Below are 25,924 nucleotides of genomic sequence, written 5' to 3' on the forward strand. Positions count from 1 at the left end.
AGTTGAAATGACAACATAAACGACATTTGTTAAAAACAAAAATGTTTATTTTTAACCATCAGATCTGATCTGAGAAGAGAAAGCAACACTTTGAGTGGAGCTTCCACAAAAGCCTTCCGCTCATCCAAGGCTGTACTGCAGCTCCTACAGGACTGCAGCCTGCAGGTCCTTCCTCTCGGCTTTCAACCTCAAAAATGAGCAGATCCGTCTATTCTTGGCAACAGCTTTCTCCATTTAGCTCTGCAGGATTAAAAATAGAGCCAACGTATTTGGTGCAGTGAGACAGGAGGACACACAAACACACACCAATCACACGATCGACTCGATAACTCTCTCGTTCCCCCTCTGTGTTTTCATCAGCGTCCTTCTCAGCGGGATGCTGGACCAAAACTTGATTAGCTGCGGTGTGCAAAACCTGCTGTGTCAACAGACAGTGCAGCGTGAGGCTGTGTAATTAGCAGAAAGGTTTCCAAATTTAAACCTGTTTGTCTGCAGGAGGCAGCACCCGTAGGTTACTGCTGAACTCAGCAAGCATGCTAATGAGGATGCAGGTTCATTCATAAAGCTTTGATGGAACTCTGCAACAAAAGATGAAGGCCTCGCTCATGGGAATGCAATGCAATCTAACTTAAGAGTGTGTGCACCAGGGGGGTAGTTTGAATCATAAATTAAAGATGTGCACTTACAAAAGCAAGTTCAGGGCCGGATCCAGATAATTTTATTATATTGTTATTAATGGACCGATGTTATCTTGAGCTCATTTCTAACTTGTATAACGTTTAATTCTAGCTTGGATAAAGTTAAATTTGATTAATTCTGGAATAATAATCCTGCATTTTAATTATTTGTAGAGTATTTTGGCATTCACTAAGATTTTTAGGCTAATTTAGAGTTTAGCTAATATTTAGACTACATGCTAGCTGTTTTGGCTAATTTAGGCTTTTTTTCTGTTTTTTAGGCTAATTCGAAGTTTAGCTATTTTTTAAGCTACTGTATATGCTAGGTGTTTTGGCTAACACCTAGCCTGAAGTACCTGAAGTACTTTTTAAATGTTGTGGTGGCTGCCTACGCTGCCACACCATCAGGGCAGTAATCTGCACCAAACACTCACCTGTACACACCTTTAGATATATTTTCTTTCAATTAAAGGATACAAATTAGTTTGGTTTAAAATATAGATTTATTGACACATAATTTAAGCTTTATTTCAGTTTACTTTCATGAATTTAGTCTTGTGTTTTTTGAGTTAGCGGTGCTGTAGGGACCATTGCTGCTGCTGGAGCCACCATGTCAGGCCTGACACAAATCAAGCCAGCCAGCACAGGCCTTATAAGCAGCCGGAGCTAATTGGACTGAACCACTGCCCGGGAACTCTTTTTGTTATAAAAACTGATTCAGTTTACATTCTACTTTATGTTTATTGGTTTCATTATTTCTATGTTGGTTTACTTTAGGATGGACAAGTTAATTTTGTGTTTGCTGTATTTCTGTTGTCTTAGTCTTTTTCAGTTCCCCTTGTGTGTCTAGTTGGTCTGATCAGCCACTATATATGTTTCCTTGTGTTTCCATTTAGGTCAGTGTAAGTTTGTTGGTCTGTCTGTTCAGTTGTTGATTTGTCCTCCTATTTAAAGCTTCAGTTACTTTTGTTACTTTGACCTCTTTTAAGGGTCGATTTTTGTTCACTGAGATCTTTTTTGAAATACATGTAAATATTTTTATATATATTTTTGGCTGTCCTTGCCTTCACTGCTCGGTCCACCACAAATGTTTTATCAAATATATATTTTAAAGCTTGTCAAAAAAAGTAATTTTTAGGCTTTTCTTTTCTTATTTCTTGTTTTTTACTTTTTGAAGTGTTTCCAAAAATTAATTTTGTTTTTTCTTGTTTTTTTTACTGTTTTTTGTTTTTATACTTTTTACTGATCCCAAAAAATGATCCGAACCGTGAGATTTGTGATCCGTCCCTAACCTTCATACTTGGTCCATGCGTTGCATGTGCGTGGATCAGCAACGAGCTTTAGAGCCTTCATGACACGACATAGTCTGATAAATAAAAATGAGTATCTGCACTAATGAAAAAATGTTCCCTCATTCATTGTGGGAGTTGAATTCCAAAGATAACTCCTGAAGGTGAATTTGTACGGAAGCAGCAGAGGACACAGTGAAGAGTTTAAAGTTGTAAACTATTCCTTCCATCCATTTAGTTTATTTAAAGATGCAGTGCCTAATGATGCACTTTGGTTTATATGAACATCTTGAATATTGTTTTATTATTCATGAGATCAAAGATGTTATTTGTGTTTTGTTTTTATAAATAGGCCTCAATGAGCACATGTTTGATGTTATATATGTTTGTTTGAGTTTTGAAGTACTTTATACATTTTATAATAAAAATATATGTTGCAAAACGTTTAAAAAAATAATTTTTAGCTTTAATTTAGGTACTTTCGAGGATGAAAACAAGGATCTGATCACTGAAGATTATTGTAACGCTGCCATGCTGCACGTCTGTGTGAAAAACAGCATGGAGGAGATCCACTGACGAGATCAACAGTGAAGTCGAGCTGAAAAAAAATCCCCCAAACACGAAACCACGAAAGGTACACTGCAACATTAGCAACATAAAACTGCACAGCAGGGATACTTCTCTACTTAACTTTGATCAGAGTGACGCATAAACAGACAATATTCTGCAGCAGAAAGAACGTCACATCACCATAACCTCTTGGGGAATCATGGGATGCATTCTCGGGTAGCCAATGAGCTCAAAGCCCCGCCCCCATGTGAAATTAGGATCAGCTCAGCAGCAAAACCTCAAAAATCAGAATGGGCTATATGCACGACCTACTTCTGCATTCGTTCAGTCATTTCCGGTTGGGGCAGTGGGCTGCTGTTGTATTTTTACATCCTACATAGTAAACTTCAAAGGTAACTGATGTTATTTGCACGTATTTGCATCCAACCAGCTCAAAAGCTGATGGAAATTCATGTTGCCAACATGAATTTCCATCAGCTTTTGAATTTCCGTCAGCAAAGATGCAGACTGCTGCATTGTTTCACATATTTTATGTGACTCCAAAGCTAAATGCTGTTACTAGTGGCAGTATTTGATGAAGTTTTGTTAGCTGTCATGCAGCTGCAGCACAGAGATGCAGATCGGGAACCATTTGGAGCATTTCCTAAAGCGTCTCAACACGAGTGAAGATGCCCGTTAGCGCACGCTGCTACTGCTCCATGAAGAAGGCAGAGGCTCCTCATCACCAGCTGAGAGTACGATCAGTAATCCGACAGTCAATTCAGAGTTTGGGTAAATGTTCAAGGTTCTGTTGAACAGGTTTTAATGTTCCAACAGAGCTACGTCTCATCCCAAGAAGTCACATGATCATACAGTACATGATAGTGTTTTGCAAGTACTGGGTGTTTGGGGATTCAGGAAGGCAAACTTGACCTTGTTGGGTGTGATTGTGTATACACATCATTACAAACTAACAACAATGTAAGAAATAACAAAAATAAACCAATACCAGGGAAAGTACACAGAGATTTGCTAAGTCGATGCATACAGACCGGAAGCAAATAAGGTCTTATTCTAAACCGGAACTACAACACACAGCTCCGTATATAGTTTGAAACTGTAAACTGAGGACTAAAAGTGAAGATTCAGAAAAGAAAGAAAAAAAGTTGATTATTTCAAGACATCAACTGTTACTAACAGATGCATTATTTTTGAAATGCTAATTTTTACATGTATTGCTTTTTGTAATTCAAGTTTTCAATATTTTTTTTTCTTCAAATTTTCAAATTATATTTTTGTTATTCAAACATTTATTTATTTATTTATTTATCAAGATTTACTCCAATTTTTTAGGGCTTTTTTTATTTTCAAAACATGTTTTATTTTATTTATATTTATTGATTGATTGATTGATTCAAACATGCAATGCCTTGTTTTCACATTGTCATCTTTTTTCTAATTACAATGTCTATTTTTCAATCTGTTTTTGTTCCCTTTAGGCTGACCCTGATTGGGCTCCGTGTCATTGCTGCCACAGCAGCAGTTTCAGCACCACAGCCCGTGGAGAGAGCGCAGGAGACCGTCCTGCAGACCAACAGTGCCGCTGCTGCACCGACTGGTTCCACCGGCGAGGCTGGAGGCATCCCACCGCCACACGACGTGTCACGTTAACCGGACAGTCAGTTTGCGCCTTCAGCCACCTCGCTTACCCGCTCCTTGGCCTCCACGGTCGGGATGGACGGACGCCAGCCGTTGATCAGGGAGCTGCTGGCTGTCTTTCTGCCGCGATAGAAGTAAAGGACCGCCGCGCTCCCCGCAGTCACGCACAAACCGACCGTCAGACAGCGCTGGACCCGCGCCCTGCTAGCGGCCCGCCCACCGGGGAGCTCCCCTCCAGACACCGACCATAGCCGCAGCCTCCCGGTGAGGGCTGCCGCTCTGCGGAACGCGGCCATTGCTGCTGCTGCTGCTGCTGCTGCCTAAACAGCGATCCTGGATGCAGGTTTGAGGCGACCCAAAACTATCGCGTTTCATCTGTCTCCTCGCGAGAAGTGAGACAGTATGGGCGCGAGGCCGCGTGGATGTTTAACGCAGTGAAAGTGAGTGAACATTGACTGGACTTATGGAGCTACTTTGGGGGCATAAATATTTGAAACCAAAATAAAACATTTTGAAAAAATATTTGCGTTTGATCAAAAAAAAAAAGAAATGAAGTAAAATGCCCCCAAAATGTTGCTGTTCTGAATTAAACTCAATTATTTTCAGCATCAAATGTTCGTTGTTTTTTTTGTTTTTTTGTTTTTGTTTCAAAACTCAAAATTTTTATTTTCAAAACTTCTTTTCCACTGTCAACTTTTTTTTCTCGAATCTAATCATTTCTGTGTTAAAATGTATAGATACATTTTATTTTTCTTTATGTTTTTCTTTTTATGTACCTACTTAATATCGACCTCACCTGCAGTTTATTAGTTAAAACGCTCGAGTGACTCTTCATTTATTCTGAATGTCTATGGTAGTCCTATTCTAGTGACCTCAACTTATTTAAGATATCCCTTTTTGGTTCTGCTGTCCAGGAATTGCAAATACATCTAAATATAAAACAGAAAATAGTCAACAAGCCACATTGTTTGCAAACACTTGGTCGTCAGTAAAGCTCATCAAAACATCTCAAATCAGCTGGGCCGTCCAAACGGGAAGGGACATTTTTTCTTTTGGCACACTATAACGGATTTCTGTAAACTCAACAGTATTTTACTGGAATGTCAGCGATGAATCTGAAAATCCTCTTGATCTGACTGGAATCCTCAATGTAATATCTACAGGTATAGAAATGGACAGAAAAAAAGTTACTTTATGTTTCCATGTGCTTCCCTAAAAATGTATTTAGCTTTTCATAAATGTTTGAGTTTAAACTGTGTATGAGTGAGAAATATAATAAAGTTCATGTTTTTGAAATAGAGAACAGTGCATTTTCATGATGCTTTTATTTTTGTATTTTAACATCCTATTAGTGTTTCAAAGAGGAGTCAGTGGAGATCTGCCTTTTCTCATCCTCTCGGAGAGTTTTCAAAGTGAAGAGGTGACAAGAAACTTTGGAGTTCAATCTCAGTCTGGAAACATGCTCCACATGTTTTAGTAACACTTTATAATAACTACATCTATGAATAATTAGTTAACACTTGACTAATCATTTATAAAGCATCCCTCCAACTTCATTAAACAGCAACCAGCTTATGCGTTGTTATAAACACTTTTTTCTTCATTAAAAAGGCTTCCACATATTTGCGATTACACGTATTTGAAGATCTTTTTTTTTTAGTCATGTGACTCATGTTTTTAGATCAGTGAACATGAATCATCCCTGCGGCCCACCTGATCAGCACAAAGGTTGAAAAACACTGAGATACCTGATCTAATGCTGAGCCGGCCTGTAGTACGGGCAGTATGTCAGAATATGGGGTAAAGAACAGCCAAGGTTGTGCGCTCTCAAAGATAAAATCCAACCAGTTCTGATGTGCTGAATCTTCTTTTGGAAGTTTAAGCAAACACCTAAACCTCTCACAGCCAAAAAAAAAAGAAAGCATTTTCTAAACTTCAAGACGTCCTACAATCTGTTGTTTTCTCTGCAGGTTACATACAAGTTGATCTACAAGTGGGTGTGTTTGTTGTAGTCTGGGGGTGGGGCTTGTAGCATAGATTCTTCCTGGTGGGGGCGGTTCACATCATGCTGACATCAGCACGATAGGACCCGCTTGTTTTCGTGGGTATGGGAGGGGCTGCTGCAGACGGTGAAGGTTTTTAGAGGATTACTCAGAAATACATGAACGGATCAAAATACTGCTTTAGGGTTCTTTATAGAGAGGAATGAACAGTAAAATGCACTTAAAACCTCAAAAAGTAGAATTTTCATGGTGGGGCCACTTTAAAGAAAAAATGATGTCATTCAGTCAACTCAATTATTTTGCTGTTGCTGTTGCTAAATCAGGGCCAATAATATTTGAAACTCAAATAAAATAAATAGAAAAGAATATTGGTGTTTGGTCAAAAAATATATAAATGTCCAAAACTTTTTTCTATTTTCAGCTTCAAATGTTCTGTTTTTTAGATTTCAAAACTCATAATTTCAATTTCAAAACTTATTTTTCAGTTTCAAATCATTTTTTCACTTTCAACTATTTTTTTTTTCGTTTTCAAATCTGAAAGTTTCAGTTACAAAACTTTTGGCCCTGTTATGTTGTGTTGGGGCGGGGCTAAAACGAGGACCAATCAAAATCGATGAGGGTGGGAACTTCAGTTCCGGTGCGTTCACTGACTCTTGAGATTTGTGATAATTACGGTCAGAAAATGGACGTTTAGTCTGTACTATCGTAGTCTAAAGTTGTCCTAAGACGGGTGTAAAAATCAGAGTTTTATCGCGTACACCTCTCTAGCCTGTTCAAAACCCCATCTATTGAGTTAAATACAGGCGAAGAAAACGTCTTTATGCTGGAATAAAAAGGCTCTGTGGTAGGTCGCCCTTCATAAGCCCACAGAACACCATGTTAAAACTGCGTAGGACCTTTGAACATTTTGCATATGACGCTTTTCCGGCCCGGTAGCGGGACTCACTGATAACTCCTGACTGGGCTGAGGAGGACCTCCACATAATCAATCGGCCTTGTGCTTGTCTCCCTTCTCCTCCTGCAGCTCCTGCAGAGCTGATGGTAGTTCCCATTAAATCAGAGCTCCCTAACCTTGGAGCCACACACCAGCGCCCCCCAGCTTTCAGCAGTTTATTCGTGTTTAAAATAATATTGGCCCCGCTTTAGCTCCATATGCATCCATCTTTAAAAAAATGTGGATACTGTTTATTTTTGTGAGAGAAAAGAAGACGTCATGAAATGGGCGGTAACCACAAGGAGTGAAAGGCGGAGCTTCAGAGATCGAGGCGTCTTACTTCTGGGTATAAAATTGCTTAGAAAAATAACTCATATCCTATAAATAGTTTGGGTTCGATTCCCGGGGTTGTCCACTGATCCCCACCCAGATTGGGTCCAAGACCCTTGACCTGCTGCCTAACTGGGTCCCTGTGCACCTCAAGTACAGGGTTGTGTCAGGAAGGGCCAAATCACTGATGTGAAACAGTGGGTGCTGTTAGGCTGTGGCGACCCCGAAAGGGATTAGCCAAAAGTAAACTACACTACAACTACATTTTCCATAATCATTTTGCCTGGTGCTGCGCCCCTCCTTGTCTGACGCAGCTGCTGTCTAACCTGGTGGGGGGAATGTTGTCGCTGTTAGTGCGTCTTTACAACTTTGAGGATGAAAAAGCAGCAAAACAAGCCCTCAGGGAAAACTTTAAGGTCAAAAAAGGAAGGAAGAAGAGGTAAAGTGGACAAAGTTGAAAAATATTCTTGTTTTTGGTCAGAAAAGAAGAGTTTAATTGGTGATCCAGTTATTTTTTTGTTTTTTAACCCTTAACAATGGAAATATTTACACCTGAAACACTGGAGATGTCTGTCAAAAGATCGACTGTGCTGGATCACTCACTCTAAATGTTAGTGCAGTGGTTAGCGCGGCTGCCTTGCATTGTAGAGGTTGGGGGTTTGCGTCCCGGCTTGAGAGAAATGATATTATCCTGAAACATTTTTTTAGTGGTTATTATTTAATTCTTGATAATTAAATTAAATAAATACCTACTTGAACACATTCCAGGTGTAGCTGTCTGGAATGTTCAAATAATCAAAAACCATGTGTTCCCCGGGCGCCATGCAGCAGGTAATATATCATAAATATGGAGTTTACTCTGAAAGGCTAAAGAACATCATGGCATAGGCCTTTTAAACCACAATTGTTTATTTTTCTCATGAGTTTAAAGTTGAGTCTGAGTTGATGTTTTTCTGAATTGCCAACTAAACAGCCAACAGCCTGACAGCACTTCTACTAAGGGAAAATCCAAACCAACAATTTCATCTTTATTCATGTTTTCTGGGTCATAGGTCATGACAAAAACAGTTTCCTCCATTGGTGGATTGTAAATAATCAGTGGGATTTTTGTGCTGTGTCTTCACTTTTCATGGAAGGCCAGCAGATTCAGATTTCAGTGGAGGATCAAAGCAATCAGTGATGAAGAAATATCAAAGATAAACTATTCATTTGGGTCTTTACATGTATGACTAATGCTAACCTGATGGGGCTTTTCTGGTGACTTTGATGCAGGAAGAAGAAAGGGCAGAAGGCTGATGGAAGAGCCCATCACCTGTTCACACATAGGCCACGGAATCACTGCTGCTTAGCTGAAAACACATCAAACAATCATAAAGCAAAACTTCTTCTTCAAAAAAAACAACAAAAAAGATTGGTTGTGATTATTAAAGTCTTAAGCTGCTCCTGTCATTCATGAGTCACTGCAGTGACAAATGATTGGGCTAAAAGATTCACAGAAGTTTTCATGCTCATTTTGAACGGAGGACAGTTTAAAGACTGTGTGCTGTTCTGACAACATCTCTACTGAGAAAAAACTAAAATCATTCCAAAGAAAGAGTTCTTCTCACCATGAAATCCCTTCAGGCTTCTGTTTTTCAGATATTCCATTACCCAGCCTTTCAATGCCATGCTGAGAGTGGGGGGCTGGGGTCCATCCCAGGGGCCTCATCATCCCCATCACTGCTGCTTTTCCCCACCTTTGTCTTGATCCAGGTCATGTGACCCTGGGAACCGCTGTGAGGACGTGATGTTGACATCTTCATAAAACAGTCGATACATGTGATCAGCCTGAGGCCGTAGAGATCGACCCAGTCATCTTTATGTGAATGTGGCTCATGAATACTAATCAACTGGGAGGAGGGTGGGTGGTGCAGAGAGGAACCCAACGACGACGTGACCCGCATGCACACTTCTGCGCCCACGGCCCATTCAACCGGACTCCCAGGAGAGGGAAGCTGCTCGAGTGGGAGTAGCATGGGGGCAGGCGTGCGTTGCTTTGCACGAGTGTGGCTGCAGAACTGTCAGTATCAATGCCGTAGGGGACCTTCAGGGGTGTTTGACAAAAATGGTCAGGATCAATGAGATGAGAGGCAGGAAAAGATGGAAAAACACCTTTTTCTGATCGGTCATCACATTCTGCGTCCTTTTGTTGTCGTTGACTTCAGCTTTCTGTTTTTGTTTTATTTCCTTCAGGTACATTCTGAGTGCAGTAAACTGAAGCATTGGCGCTTGAAGAGGTCAAAGGCTCATTTCAATGTAAGGCAGGGGTGTCAATCTCAATCACGCAAGGAGCCAAAATCCAAAACACATCTTAGGTCGCGAGGCGAACAGGATAAACATTTATGGAACACATTTTTAAAACTTTAAAACTGTAACTTAACATAATCATGAATTAGATAAATACGATTACCTGTGATAATGCTAGTGTGAATGTTGTAAGCTGAATTTGGCCGCTGAAGATGATAGTGCTGATAGCTGAAAACAATTAAGTTAATAGCTGGAAACGCTGAAGTTAATAGTTGAAAATGCTGAAGCTGATAGCTGGAAACGCTTATGGTAATAGCTGAAAACGCTGAAGTTAAAAAATGTAAACTCTAAAATTGATAGCTGACAATGTTGAAGCTGATAGCTGGAAAACGCTGAAGATAAAAGAAGAAAATGCTGAAGTTAATAGCTGAAAAAAAACTGAAGATAACAGCTGAAAATGCTGAAGTTAATAACTGAAAATGCGGAAGCTGGTAGCTGGAAACACTGAAGTTAAAAGGTGAAAAAGCTGAAGTTAATTGCTGAAAATACTGAAGCTGATAGCTGGATGCGCTGAAGTAGGCTACAGTACATAGCTCCAATGCTGAAGTTAAAAGCTGAGAGCACTGAAGCTGATAGCCAGCTAGAATATTAGCGCCAAATTAGCCTAAAAAACTACGAAAGACAGGTTAGCCAAAACAGCTGGCATGTAGCTTAAAAAATAGCTAAACTTCAAAATATCATAAAAAACTGAAAACAGCCTACATTACCCAAAAAATTGTGTTTAGCTGAAATATTAGCAAAACTCCAAAACAGCATAAAAATCTTAGTACATGCCAAAATAGTCCAAAAAGTTAGCAAAATGGCAATTTTTAAAACTTCAAAACTGTAATTTTTTTAACATTATGAATAATAAAAAGGCGGAATATTATTCCAGAATAAATCAACTTAAACCTTAAATAACTTTCAATATTTTACTCTAAATAGATATTTTGTCTGGGTCTTCACCTTGACACGTGATGTAAGGTATAAATTGTATTATTTCAGGAGGTGCACCTTCTGCTCCTGTGTGTGTGGTGGGGGTGGGGGGGCTTTGCAGTTCAAACAGAAATGTGTTCAGGCTGTTATTGCCTGATCCTCTTACAAGATCTGTGGCCTTTGAAGCCTCTCTGGCTTTGATATGACTTTTAAGACCACAATTAAGGATCTATATGGGCTGTTCAAAGCATCAGTTTAAGATCAATGAAGGGATTGACAGTCAAGTGATGTCGTTTGCACAGGTGTGTGGCTGTATGTGTGTGTTGTGTCTGCACGGAGGCTGTAAAAGTGCGGCTTACTTACATTAAACAGAAGCGATAAATCAGCAGCCGAGTGTGAAAATTACGCAAATGGGGGTTTTCCTCAAATGCAGCACCTGAGTCACGAGTCCAACCTGAGCTCGCTCGGAGTTTCAACAAATCTCAGCTTTGACAGCCTGTGCAAGCGCGCGCGCGCACACTTTCTCTGGTCCCGTTTATTTCAGTGGAAACGTCCAAAGATGCGCGCGCGCGGATGGCGTGTTTTGGAGTGAGTCTTCTCCACTCGGCCCGAGCTTCGGATGAGTGTCCCGAAGAGAAAAGAGGATAGAGATCATTTCATTTGCGGGTTTTATTTTCTATCAATAAAAAGTAAGATAGATTCCAAAGCCAGTGCGACTTATGATGCGCTTATATTTTTGCACAAACGTGGCATTTAGCGGCTGGTTCCCTGCGCTGCGGAGAATCCAGCTGAGTCAGAGACTAAAGGGGATTTGTGGAGTCAGAGGAACGGTGAGGGAGGGGGTGGATCCCAACGCGAGGAGGAGAGACAGCGCAGAGGAGATGGGATAAAAGGTGAGGAGAGGAGAGGAGGACAGACTGACTGCTGCACCCGGAGCGCAGCGCACGGACGTCAGGAGAACGGAGGACCTCCAGCTGACTTATGTGCAGATCTAACTGGCGCTGGATCATTGAGGATCGGCTCTGTGCGCAAAGCCAACTTTTGCCTCCGTTGGCTTCTCCCGCGCTCATCAGAGGCTCTGCGCTCTCCTCAGAACTTGACTCGGATTCTGTGGGTGGATCTGTGATGGGGGCAGCGGCCGAGCTTGGGAGCTTCGCGCACGGATTTCTGGAAAGCTTCGGTGGCGCGCAGGCTCCGGTTGGCTCGCATTTCGTTCTCACCCCTTTTGGGGCCGTGGACTCCGTCACCGGACTGATCATGGGGGGCCAGGGGCAGCAGGAGCACCTGGTGTCCGCAGAGAGACTCTCCCGGAGCTTAGCGGATCTCAGCCATCTGAAGGGGATCCTGCGGCGGAGGCAGCTCTACTGCAGGACCGGCTTCCACCTGGAGATCCATCCTGACGGCACCGTGCAGGGAACCCGGAGAGACCACAGCAGATTCGGTGCGAACATGTATTCATGACATGATTGTTCATTGTTTTAAAGCCAGCGTAAACGTGATGCGACATTAACAGATTCATGTAAAACAAGTGATGGATGAGGTTCAGCAGTTTCAGCCCAAAGCCAGGCAGCGTCCCAGGCTTCAGCTGAAACTGTCTCCACTCCCATCTTTAGGCCGAAACGCTTTGTGTTTGGATGAATCCTCTCACAGATGGAATATGTTTGTGCCACTTTCTGTCTTTTGGACCAAACTGAAGACTTTAAGACATGGAGTTTACAGCACGTGCAGCATCAGCAGTAGTCTTTTTGGAGATCACCTCCAGTGCATGATGGAACTTTATGCCTGCAGCTGCTATTCCATTCTTTGCTGCAACTGAAGGGAGTTCATGTTTAGTTTCAAGCTTTTTTTCTTTGAGATACAGCTCTCTTTTGTTACTGTAATATCCACGAATATTTGTTATTTCATTTGATGTATTCAGTTCTGATGTCAGTGCCATGTGACACATCTGTGCAGGTATCCTGGAGTTCATAAGTCTCGCCGTGGGGCTTGTCAGCATCAGAGGGGTGGACAGCGGCCTTTACCTCGCCATGAACAACAAGGGCGAACTGTATGGCTCGGTAAGAACACATGTCCTCCTTATGTGTGAACATTGTTCTAGAACAGAGGTATCAAACCCAATCGCACAATTGATAGATGATTGATAGACAATTGATAAATTGATAGCTAAAGCACTGTAGCTGATAGCTGAAAATGCTGAAGTTAAAAGCTGAAAACGCTGAAGCCGATAGCCAGCTAAAATATTAGCAAAATTTCAAAATATCCTAAAAAAGCCTAAATTACCCAACAAAGCTAGCATGTAGCTGAAATATTAGCTTAACTCTAAAAAACTGAAAAAAACTAAATTAGCCAAAACACTTCGTAAATATTTAGTAAATGTTAGCTAGATTAAAAAACGGACAAAAAAAGGAAAAAGTCTAAATTAGCTAAACCAGCTAGCATGTAGCTGAAATATTTGCTAAAATCCATAATAGCCAAAAAAATCTTAGTAAATGTCAAAATAGTCCAAAAAGCTAGCAGAATGCCAATTTTTAAAACTTTAAAACTGTAACTTTTTAACATAATTTTGAATAATAAAAAGACAGGAATATTATTCCAGAATAAATCAACTTAAACCTTAAATAACTTTCAGTATTTTACTCTCCATAAAAATATATTTTGTCAAAATTATACAAGTTAGAAATGAGCACAAGATAACATCGGGTCATTAATAACAATAAAATAAAATGATCTGGAGGGCCGGATAGGATTACCTGGAGGGCCGGATCCGGCCCCCGGGCCTTGACTTTGACTCGTGTTCTAGTGCCTGTCAGCTAACAGTCTGTGTTACTCAGCACCTAGGATGTGGCACCTTTTGCTCCAGAAAACTAACATCCCTAATTGTGTTCTTTTAAAGGCGAAGCTGTCAGCAGAGTGTGTGTTCAGGGAGCAGTTTGAGGAAAACTGGTACAACACCTACTCCTCCAACATTTACCGGCATGGAGATAAAGGGTCCTTTTACTTTGTGGCGTTGAACAAAGATGGGACATCTCGGGATGGAACACGATCAAGGCGACATCAGAAGTTCACGCACTTCCTGCCGAGACCTGTAGACCCAGACAGAGTTCCAGAACTGTACAAGGACATTTTGGGTCAGAGTTGAAACCAGACATGATGCTCTGGTTCTGAGGAACATGTTAACATACCTGCTCCTAATCTCATCTGCCGTTCACAAGAGATGGAAGATGTTGTTGATCTGGACAGCAGAGGATCATGTCATTGGACCGCGTCAGTGCTGGAAAGGAGGAGGGACGGAGAGAATCCGACCGGTCTGAAAGTGTGATGGAGGAGTCTCCTGTGGAAAACACGTAAAGAAAACTCAGACGTCCTTCTATGCAAAAGCCCTGCTGGACGTTCATCAACCTGTGGATTTCTCTTCAGTTCTGATTCTGTAAACCTAACGTGAGTCGGCCCAGACTCCATGTTTAACTGGACAGATGTGGACCCGATAGAGGAGAATAAGCCCTGGCTGCTGGAGGCTGCTGAATCAGAGACTCTTCAGTCTCACGGTCTTTTTTATCACAGAGGCTGCTAGGACATCATTGGACTGATCCACTGAAACGTAGGATTTGTTTACAAGGAAAGGGTAGTTTGACGCACTGGAAAGTAGTCGATGGACACAAGAATAGATGCTGCTTCAAAATGGGACTTTACTTCAGTCCACATGGAGGTCGAGAAGACGAGTCTACCGGAGTGTCATAAGATTCTAATATTCAGTGAAGGATTGAGCTGCTGTCTGAACGACTGCTGTCAAACGAGCATGAGACAGACGAGGACATTTCTGCTAAAAGATTCTATTCTAATTTATTATGTTGTTTCCAGGAACAGACAGTGTATTTATATTTATTTATTTTGAAAATATATTTTTCCAGGTATGAGATGAATTAAAAAATGTAATAAAGAAAACATTTTGGTTTTTAATTGTTTTCTTAGACTTTGACTCTCTTGAGTGTGACTGAAAGAAACCGTACAGGAGTGTTTTCACAGACCTCATGCTTACGGAGGAAACACATTTAAATAGAGTAGAATAGAACTTTATTGATCCTTTATTGAAAGTTTTAATGAAAAAGCAGCAGATCATAAAAAAAACTATCGGTACTATTTGCTCCACTAATTTTATGTATTAAGTATTTACAGACCCACTCAGATGAAAATTGGTCTTCTTTATGCTTTACATGTTCTTGTAGCATTTTCCTCATAGAGGACCTATATAAAACACGACAAAAGCTTGGTTTATGGGTATTGCTTAATTCAAATTGCGTTGGATCAGAAAACCGATCGACTGAAAAGGCTCAGACTAATGCCGCGGTTCAGGAAGTGAGCGTGGCGAAGTCTCCGCCCCGCGTGCACCCTAACCTGCTCACAATCAGAGGACATGATGAACGTTTAACACTCGTGTTGTAGCAAACTGTAATGACTCAAAACTGCACGACTGGACTGATCATGTTTAGTCAGCATTCACACTATAGTGATTCTCCTGCTCCTTTCTGTACGTTTTTTGGAACGGAAAAGCTCAGTCACACTTCCTGTGTTTCCAGAACTCTCGTTATCAAAACGTTCAGCTCGTTCAGGATATTACTGTTTGTATTTTTGGTATTCAGAATCTTTATAGTTTTTGAAATTTCGAGTAAAATACACCCCACAGGAAATTAATGACAAAGTCTTCAAATTCAAATTTTAAGAAGATTAGCGACAAACCTTTAAATATATTCATGGGCTATGTTTTCATCTTTTATAGTAATTTTCAAAAATGTTTGAGTTTAGCTAATATTTTAGCAACATGCTAACGTTTTTGGCTAATTTGTTATCTACTGGGGTTTTTAATTGGCTAATTTAGAGTTTAGCTTCCATTTTAGCGTCATGCTAATGTTTTTGACTAATTTTGTTTTCTGAGAAATTTTAGTCAATGTTGGAGTTTAGATAGTATTTAAGCAACAATCTAGTTTTTTTGGCTAATTTGGCATCTAATAATGTTTTTTGGGCAGTTTATCTCGTATTTAAGCAACACACCAAATATTTTTGAAAAATTGGCATCTTTTAGGTATTTTTAAGCAATTTTACTAATATATATTTTTTTAAATTAAGGTCAACTTCTGCGCTCCTTTATAGTTCTTTAACGAAATTTGCAGTCTTTTAGGATTTGATTTGTGCATATTCCTTAAAGATTTTTGTGTGTAACTAGTTTCAAACTGCTGTAATTTGAATTTGTACATGTGTAAATTGTATTTTTTACATTTTTTAACTTGTGCACAGAACATATGATACGAGTTACAAATCAAGAATTACACATGTACAAACCCAAAGTTATGCACAAATCCTAAATTACACACACACAAATCAAGAATACGATGCACAAATCCTAATTTATGCACAAATCAAGAATTACGCACCCACAAATCGGAGTGAGTCTATTTTCTGTCCATACCAACCATATTCAGGTTCATCATCCACAACTGTCTTCATTTAGTTAATCAACCTCAGTGTTTGTAAGAGTCTGGTTTCCAGTTACCCGAATCCTGACAGTACCCCTCCCCAAAAGGTCAAATTCCAGATGCCCAAACAACCAAGAGGAGGGTACCTGGAGGAGCAAAAACCCGTCCAGAAAAGAGAGCTCCTGCAGCTGGACGGATGTGAGGGGAATCCGAACCGCTCATCAGGAATGGGCATGAAGAGGAGCAGCCCCGGCGACCCTCCTCCAGAACAGGAAACAACCAAGGGGGATGAGGGGCGACCATCCTCAGGGACAGGGAACATGATGGAGTGGTCCCAGCGACCCACCCCAGGAACAGGAAGGATGGCACAGACAATCCCCCCAGGAACAGATTTGGTGGGTATGATGTGACTTGATAATGGCTGCAGGAGACCCCATCCTGTGTGGTGAGGCATGCAGTGGTAGAGAACCCACTGCAGCAAAAGTTCTTCTGCTGGGTCCAAAGTGATGAAGTCGTTCTCTCATGAAGTGGTGAAGGACCCAAACGCAGGAGACAAGACTTGGTGGCAAAAACTTAAACATTTACTAAACAAACTTAAACATGACAAAATCATGGGAGAAAAATCCTTTGAAGGAACAGAACAGATGAGCCGACAATGAGAAACTGAAAACCAGACACTTAAAAACACTGAGGCCGATTAACTGAATGAAGACATCTGTGGATGATTTAACCTGAACATGGTGAGACTGTCAGAGAAAACAGAACATGACAAAAACTAAGCAGAGAACCTTGATAATTTAAGAAAAACAAAAAGAAAAGACAGAGACAACAACAACAAAAAAAAACAATTAAAGTGAATGTGTACTTTGCACAGACACACCAAATAATTTTAAATAGGCTATTTAGAATATTATAGTGGATTTTAAGGCATATGTATTACTTGCAGAGGATGTTAACGACATTACTGGCTTTAGATTAATTCTTTGGGTTATTTCCATTGGATGAATCAATCAGATGAAACATAACTGGGACATTCAAATGATTGTCTATGACACTGGTAGAGTTATTTTTTGCTAATTCCTATTTAAAACATGTTATATTGTTTCTACATCATATTTATGGGAAGCAAAAGAAGGTCCAAATATATAGTAAAATCCAGCAGACAACACAAAGGTCAGAGATGTTTGCGATATAAAGCATTTTCTGCCTAATTCATCTCAAATATTCTATTATTTTGGGTTTGGGCAAGCTAAGGATTGGTAGCATGGCACGATAAATAAAGATCACTGTGTAAACAACAAAATGTTGGAAACCATTTACCTGGGTAAGCTCCGCAGGCTAAGATACTTAAAGATCTAAGGATTTGATAACAACCAGTCACTGTTTTAAAGTCAAATCAGGTCCAAAAACAAGAGGTAAAACATGAGGTAATTTTCTCATGATATTGTTTCTTTATTGGAAGTAATTCATGCTATAATTGACCAATCAGACGCCTCAATAAAATCACGTGGCGCCCGCTGGCTCCACCTCGAGCTTATTTTTGAGAGATTCTCCGGATCTGCTCTTAGTTGAAGGGGGGTGGACAAACAAGCTTACTCATGATTGGTGACAGTAGTTGCCATATAACAGCTGACTCAGACGGATTTGGACCATTTACTGCCAACTGGCTGAACTGGACTGAGTGACCCGCTCATGTTCCAAACAGGGACAACCTGCTGGCTCCAAGAAGCTAAAATACCATAGATTTCTATTGATAAACAGCTTTTACTCATTCAATTGATTTGTTAGAATAAATATTCTTTATTTGATTATGTTTTTATTAAGTTTTTACTAATTCTAATTATTTTTCATATTTTTTTGATTGCAAGTTATGAAGTGACCAATCAGATGTCTCAATAAATGTCTCCTGTTTTTTTCTCTCGTAGGGTCCCTTATCAGAGGTGTCCAAAACCTTTTGGACCCTGCTGAAAACCTAACTCCATCACAGTGGACAGCTGAGCTTCCTCCTTGGAAAAGTGGGCAGTGTTGAGACCTTTTGTTGTTGAGCACATGTCATCCTGGAGAATGAGGGGTATTGGTATCCGGTTGCTGTTATAGTTTGTCATGACTGTTTTCTAGGACCCCTACATTGTGCATCATGTGATCATTGTGTGTCATGTGATCTTGGTGTACATGATGGCACAGTGTTTCATAACTAAGGATGCAAAGATTCTTCATGAATCTGTAAAAAAATAAAAACGATTCAAACTCGTCAACATATTCATCTGTGCAGAAAATTTAAAAATCGGGTTGCCTCGGCCTGTGTCAAAATTTAAAAAAAATGCAGAGCAGATGACATTTCTTCTTGCAGGTTTGCTGTGGGTGTGTGCATCGCGGACTGGCTGTGTGTTCTTCATGCTCTTCCTCAGCGCTCCCCTCCTGGGAACTCCTCAGCTTCTTCATATTTAAAAGTTTCACATAAGTCAGTCCCTCCAGGATTTCATGATGTTACAATCACAACTATTAATTCAAATTCAAGCAGAGATTTGTCTCTCATTATGCAATGTTACACTTTCATCACATCTTTGACTCATCTACTGTGACAACTGTCAATTCTATCTAGTCCTCCAGATACTTAATCTATCGTTATTAATGACCCGATGTTATCTTGTGCTCATTTATAACTTGTTTAATACTGACAAAATATATTTTTATGGAGAGTAAAATATTGAAAGTTATTTAAGGTTTAAGTTGATTTATTCTGGAATAATATTCCTGCTTTTTTATTATTCATAATTTTCTTAAAAAGTAACAGTTTTAAAGTTTAAAAATTGGCTTTCTTCTAGTTTTTGGACTATTTAGGCATTTTTCAGTTTTTTTAGGCTGTTTTGGAGTTTAGCTAATATTCCGGCTACTTGCTAGCTGTTTTGACTAACAAGTTTATTGTTAGTTTTTTGGCCTCATTTGGCTTTAAGCTAACATTTTATCAGCTTCACAGTTTTCAGAGTTCAGCTTCAGTGTTTTTAGCTATCAATTTCAGCATCTTCAGCAGCCAAATTCAGCTTACAGCATTCACACTAGTATTATCACAGGTAATGCTATACGTCTATCTAATGTACGTCTATCGCCATATTGCAACCAATTGCCGCTCCTCAACAACGATTAGTCAGAGTTGGTCTGAGTCATGTTTTTAATGGAACTGCTGTCACCAATCATGAGTGAGCTTGTTTGGGCTTGTTTGAAAGCCACACCCCTTCCACTGAAGGCGGCTTGGAAAATCTGTCAATCAAATGTTGGAAGCGGGGCCAGCAGGATCCACATGCTTTCTCTGAGGCCTCTGATTGATCAGTTTATAACTTGAATAACTGATGATAAAGAAAAAATATCTTTAAAAAACTAGGATTAAAAAGAACATGCTAAGAAGAAAGTATCAGAGAAAGAATGATTATTCTGACAAATAAAATGACTGAGAAATAACTGTCTATTTTTTAATGAAGGTCTATGGGGGTTTGGCCTTACAACCCGTGGATACATCCTATGGGCGGCCGTGGTGCAGTGGTAGGGCGGTCGACTCCTGATCGGAAGCTAGCGGGTTCGACTCCCGCCTTGCCCGCCCACGTGTCGAAGTGTCCTTGGGCAAGACACTGAACCCCGAATTGTCTCTGATGGGAGGTTGGCGCCAGTGTTCGGCAGCGGAGCCACCACCAGTGTGTGAATGTGTGAATGGGTGAATGGGTCTGTGACTGTGAAGCGCTTTGGGCCTTTGAAGGAGGGTAGGAAGCGCTATACAAGTATATGCCATTTGCCATTTGGATCACAAAGAGGGAGGGGTTGCTCTGTCCAGTTCCCACTTATACAGTCAATGGTCAATGCTGATGAGGAAATCCTTTTCCCTTTCTGACCCCCCATGCTCACATCATACTTATTTGATAACTGCTGATTTAGTAAGAAAGTATGTGGATGGTCCAGTAAAGGGTATTTTAAAATTATATAAATAAATCTTTTTTTCTTCTTCAGGAAGAGCTCTTTGCTCCATCATCCTTTGCTCAGTGATGCACTGGAATGGAGATTAGATACAGTATTATTCATACAAATGTACCTTAGATCAAGAAGACATTGTCATACAAGATGGAGCCAGCATACAGGTTCATTGGCAACATGTTGCAGATTAGATTACAGGCTGTTTTGGGTCATATCTGGTCAATGTCACAAGCAGGATTGTGGCTATGTTGTATTTAGTCATGGCTGTGTGTTTATGAATCTCTCGTAGGGGCCTTTAGTCCAGGATGAGAGTGATCCTCAGTACCTGAGTACCAGCATGTGGATGCTGGCTGAGAATGTATGTCAGACATCAATCTTAAAAGTAGAAATAAAAGAAAGACTACGAGTTAAAGTTTGAAAGAAACAGGTGGGTTGATAAAAAAAGAAGAGAGAAAAGGTAATGTGGGTTCTTGGTGTTTGGCAGCCTGTCAGGTTCCAGTTTTCCTTTGAAGTCTGTGTGTGTGTTTTTACCTGGAGAGTGAGGCGTGTTTAGGTGTGTCAAAGTGTCTGCGTAGATGCCAACATAACTTGTGTGCATGCTGGTGTGCATGTGTGTGTCTACGCGCATGTGCCTGTGTGTCTGTGTGCGCATGTGCCTGTGTGTCTGTGTGCGCATGTGCCTGTGTGTTTGTGAGATCTGCAAATCTGTGTGAAGCTAAGCCAGGGGTTCTCCTGACTAGAGGGCTGTCTGAGGGATCTTTAAAGGCTCATGTGTGTGTGTTTTGTGTGTAGTACCGTACCTCCATCCCGTCTTCTCTCTATCCGTCCTGTGAGGGGGTTTCCACTGACTGGTTAAGTCTACGCTGTTGGGTACAGAAGGTTGAGGTTCAGGAAAACAGTCAATTCAGTTCAATTCAGTTTTATTCCTATAGTCCAATAATCTCAGTGGCTTACTGGTAACTGTACGAAGACATAAAGTCAGTCATAAAATATAGCTGGTTGCTAAACTAAACCAACTAAGTTAACCTGGCATCCCTGCCCTTAGACCCTCCTTCTTTCTCGGTAAGGAAAAACTCCTGAAAAAAAACAATTTTGGGAAAAACTAAGAAACCTCAGGGATGTCAACATGAAGGAGAGATCCTCTCCCAGGATGGACAGGTGATTTACCAAGATTGTTAAAGGAGAATTAGCTTATCTAACTCTACAACTACATGTTTAAATAGTGTAGCAGATGAGCTTCATCCAGATGGGTTGGGGGACAGCTGGGGATGCAAGATGTGCCAGAGGCGAGGTCCACGGCCAAGAACAGGAACACAGAGCCTCCTGGAATCTCTCCCACTCCAAGAAGCGAAACGAGCCAGAGACGAGGTCCACGGCCAAGAACAGGAACACAGAAGGGTCTCCTGGAAACGGAAGTCTCTCCTGCTCTCCCCAGAGGGGAGTGGGACAGAAAGAACAACACATGAATCACACTGCACCAAAAGAGGCATGCAGAACTATTTGAAAAGTGAGTCAATCAAAACTATTGTTTAAAGATACATTTTTCAAAACTTAATTATTTAAAAAAATAATCTCAAAGGTGACAAAAACGTAAAAAAAAATGTATGTAACCATTTTGGAGTTTCCTTCTTTGAGGAGAAAAAGAGACTTTGTCCTATGATGTTTCTTTTGATGCTTTAATACCTTAATCAGTCAGTCATTTATCAGTAGATGAGTAAAAATAAGAAGGAGTGCCTGGAGAGGTTATCAGAAAGGAGTTGACTTTCTGAAAGCAACCTCAAAGGGTATTATCCTGTTAAAACCATTGTCCTTTTAGAAAAAATAAAGATTAAATCAATTATTAGTACTTTATTCTTCATTTTTTTAGGTATTTTGTTTCACACAAAGGGAACTATTTGGTACATGATCTGATTTGCTGTCATGGTAACGGCTACCGAGCCTGCACCGGCCCGGCTCAGCTGCAGCTGGTGTATGAGGACCAACCAGCACAGGAAAGGGATATAAATGCTAAAGGTAATGCTAAGTGACCCAAAGTATCATTTCAGAGTATTTATGTCCAATTATGTTTTAACTTTCTGTTGTTACAGTTACCAGCTGGTGCTTAAGCCAGCACAATAATATAGAATATTCAGGCCATGTGACCAACATGGAACATTTTCCCTTTTTAATGGACACCCTGCAGCCAATCAGGATTCAGTGTTCACCCAGACCATGGTATAACAATGGTTAGAAATTACAGTATAGATGGAGTGGGCGAGCGCTAGAATTTCTGGCTGCATTTTACAGCAGATCATAAAAGTTTGACAGGTCGCTGTGTCGCATCAGCCAATCAGGAACTTGGCTTTGGGCACGTGATGTTTTCAATGACCTGATCAGCGGGTAAAATACAAATCCAGTGTTTGTCCTGTCACAGCGAGGTGGTTCTCTGGCTGCAGCCTCCCGGACTTCAGCGGAGCTCGGTCGCTCAATACGCCTGGGAGAGGATCTCTCCTTCATGTGGGCATCCCTAAAGTTCATTCATTTTTTTCCTGAATCTGTTTTTTTTAGGAGTTTTTCTTTACCAGGAATTAGGGTATAAAGACAGGTACAACCATTTTTATTTAGTCTGTTGGTTTAGCAATCAGCTATAGTTTATATTGTATGCCCATCCTCCTCCTTCAGTACGATTACCAGCATGAAGAACAATGAGACAATTGTTTTGTGATATTGGGATATATAAATAATGAATTGAAAATAGCCTTGCTACCTTTCCGCCTGGTCTCTTAGACACACATTGTGTATTCTCTGCATCTTGTTAACTAACTCTGCCTTTTCTCACCATAGTTCCAAAATTCAAAGTCCGTACTCCCAATTAAATACTTATGACTTTCCTCTTCTCTCACCTCCCTGCTAACGCTCCTTCCTCCTCTCTCTAATCTCCATACCATCATAAACTTGTATCATTTCTCTAAGAACATCATATTTAATCATCTTAAATTAAGTGTTGCATAAAACCCTGCTCTGTTAAACAGAAGTAGTGAAGAAGTGCTCTGAAGTCAAAAGACAAGATCACCTTTTTCTGTTTGGACAGAATGTCTCGATATAATGAACAACATGCGTCCTTACAGACGGTGGGAAGACATAATGAGTTTTGAGTAATGTCTTTAATTGATGTCTTGATGTCGAGTCACGGCAACTAAACTTAAAATCTTCTTGGAGTCGTGTTGCTTTGACTCATTTCTCAACACAGCTGATGAGATAACTGTTCAAGATTTAGCAAAGAAAAGAACTGGGGAGCAGAAAAGTGTCATTAACTATTCCTGCTCACTCGGCTGTTTGATCTGAGCTGCAGGAATCAATATGCTTGCAAACAAGGATTTGCATACTATTGGTACCCTTAACTTTATATATTTATAAAACGATGTATTTGATTTTTTCAGCAATGGTTTTTCTTAGATTTTTAACTGTAGTGGAAAAAGTGAAGGTCTGTGCTTTGGTTTTTATTATGCCACGCAAACTTTGATGGAGAAGTAAGCAAAAACGAAAAGTGTCAGAAAAACAACATTTTTTTATTTTTAGCTTTTCTTAAAACCGCGGATGAATGATTCCATCAAGCCTTCAGTGGAGTTTGTATCGTAATTTGTCCATGTGAGCTTATCAGCGCAAAAGAAATTCAGAAGTTTGAAATCTCTGGAGAAATCTGGAAGCAAAGCAGAAGATTATGCTTACAATTGTTAAAAAACCATTACACCCCTCACCCCCCATGATCATTAGCTGTCACAATGCCCCAGACCCCCCAGCTGTATTGTCATTATCAGTGTAACACCGACCGTCTTTGGGGTGCACAGCACATACATGAACGGAGTGGATGTAATTAAAGGAAGTGGAGCTAAATTGAAGTTTATTGACCTCATCTCTCACATGCTCCCACTCCCACTGTCGATTGATGACTTTCCAAGTGCTATCGACCAGCTCAGAGACCTTCCACGGTAAAAAGATCTGTCTGACAGACAGATGTGCAGATACAGGAACAAAGTTGCAGGAATCTAGTGTCTTGTTCAGTAATTATGTTTTTGTTTTCATTATCACATAAACTCTTTTCCCATGTGAGGACACAGGAAAAATATTGGTTTTTGCTTTTCTTATGACTTTTGTAATTTTCCCTTCTTCTTTTTCAAATCTTATTATCTGTCTCCATCTTGTAGAAGAACATTCAATGAACCTTCAGTAAATGAGAGTCATGCTGTTCCACCAGAGTCTATGGATCAGCATTTATATTACAGGACAAATGCCTCCACATGTTTGCTTTGACCACAGCCACTGTATCGCCATCCACGATAGCATCACTTCATTAATAAAAACAACAGACATGTTCTTACTTTGTTTTTTATTTTATTACTTTGTGACTTCTGGCAGCTGTGAAACTACCCCAAATGTCCTCTATCAATGCCACTCCCAACCAACATAATGACGCATGTCAGGTGTTTGGTTATTGTTGAATATTGTGGGGCATCACTGTTGTGCGGTGAGGCACTGATGTCATCAGTCAGATTTACAGACATATGAACCCTACAGAGCAGCTGATTCACCATTTGATTGACAACAGTTAAAATGTGTTGTTTAAAATTTCATTTCAACATTTTTCTTTTGCTTACAAACTGTAGCATAAAAAAATCACCAAGATTGTTTTTATTGACTTACTTTTACTTATAAATGAAGTCTGTGCTGCTCCTTCTGAAGAAACAGATGAATGTTCTGGTTGTAGAAGTCTTCCTTTTCTTTCTTCAGTGTTAAAAGTCTCTCTGTCTGAATAGTGATCACTGCCAGTGGCAAGTTTAAACAAATTCTTGAGTTTAGGGGCTTAAAAACAAAATCCTACATTTAGAAAATTTATGCTAAACAACATTAAAGAGTAACTGGACGTCTGCACTTGAATTGCTGCCACTAATTCTATTGTTCTTTAGCTGCAGGGTCACTTTCTCTGGGCTCTCCAGCGCCCTCTGCCTTGTGGCATGTGTACTGCAGTGCAGCAGGTGGACTGTCTGCCTCACCTAATGTGTTTTTAAAGCTCATTTTAGTGGATAAAAAGACTAAATGAGTCACAAACTGGCACCAAGACATCAGACAGATGATGAGAGAAAAGTAAATGAGGCCATTTTAAAGTTAAGCATCTTTTATGATGACTGAAAGACCGAAACAACACAGCGCATGCCTCAGCTGCAGCTAAAGTCAGTGTGTGAGACGCTGGGGAGGCGGGGCTACAGCTGCCTCACCCACCGCTGTCTGGAGTATTTGAACAGGAAACTCATACATTTTCTGCTTTTTTCCGATATCCAAAGAAACATTGAAAACCCTCACAGAAAAAGGTAATCATAGAAAAGACATGTCTATAAAAAATAACATTTGATTTTTATTTTTGATTTAAAAAAGTATATTAATTTTATGTGATTTGTGCATTTTTAAGCTATATTTTGCAGGTGAGGCACACATAGAAATCCACACATACATACATCACACAAGTACATTTAAATTATATCAAATTAGTTATTAGTAAAATGTATTAAAAAAAACAAATAAAGCACATGGACATGCAAAAACTATACAAACAAATTACTAAAGAGTTTTATTAAATCAATAAATTATATATGGATCAGTTCCTGTGTTCGACATTTTTTTCTGATAAACTGCTTCGTTTTGCTGCGGATTTCTGCAGCTCAGGAAAGGGAGATGTTGACGCTTCATTCTTCATCCTTGATTATCTTGTTATAACGAGAAAACAAACTTCGTTTTATTGTTTTGACAAAATAGTGGATGT

General features: G+C 40.1%; 2 protein-coding genes across 8 annotated transcripts in view; one reads left to right on the forward strand and one right to left on the reverse strand.

Annotated features, from left to right (window-relative positions):
- micu3a (mitochondrial calcium uptake family, member 3a) overlaps positions 1 to 4,679 on the reverse strand; it is a 43,746-nt gene extending 39,067 nt beyond the window's left edge. For 2 of the 7 annotated variants that reach the window (XM_024259466.2, XM_024259465.2), the window contains exon 1: positions 4,225 to 4,674. In XM_024259466.2, coding sequence (XP_024115234.1) covers positions 4,225 to 4,470 — 246 coding nt within the window. In that variant the 5' untranslated portion in view covers positions 4,471 to 4,674. Of the gene's footprint in view, positions 1 to 4,224 lie in introns of all 7 variants that reach the window. The other 5 variants (XM_024259464.2, XM_024259462.2, XM_024259463.2 and 2 more) reach the window with 5 other exon arrangements.
- A 6,464-nt stretch (positions 4,680 to 11,143) lies between these two features.
- LOC112137449 (fibroblast growth factor 20) lies at positions 11,144 to 14,659 on the forward strand. Its single transcript, XM_024259789.2, has 3 exons — positions 11,144 to 12,143; positions 12,656 to 12,759; positions 13,596 to 14,659. Exons 1-3 carry the CDS (start codon positions 11,684 to 11,686, stop codon positions 13,839 to 13,841), a joined length of 810 nt encoding a protein of 269 aa, XP_024115557.1. The 5' UTR covers positions 11,144 to 11,683; the 3' UTR covers positions 13,842 to 14,659.
- The last annotated feature ends 11,265 nt before the right edge of the window (positions 14,660 to 25,924 follow it).

Source organism: Oryzias melastigma, linkage group LG1 (genome assembly GCF_002922805.2).
Source record: "Oryzias melastigma strain HK-1 linkage group LG1, ASM292280v2, whole genome shotgun sequence".
Taxonomy (NCBI): domain Eukaryota; kingdom Metazoa; phylum Chordata; class Actinopteri; order Beloniformes; family Adrianichthyidae; genus Oryzias; species Oryzias melastigma.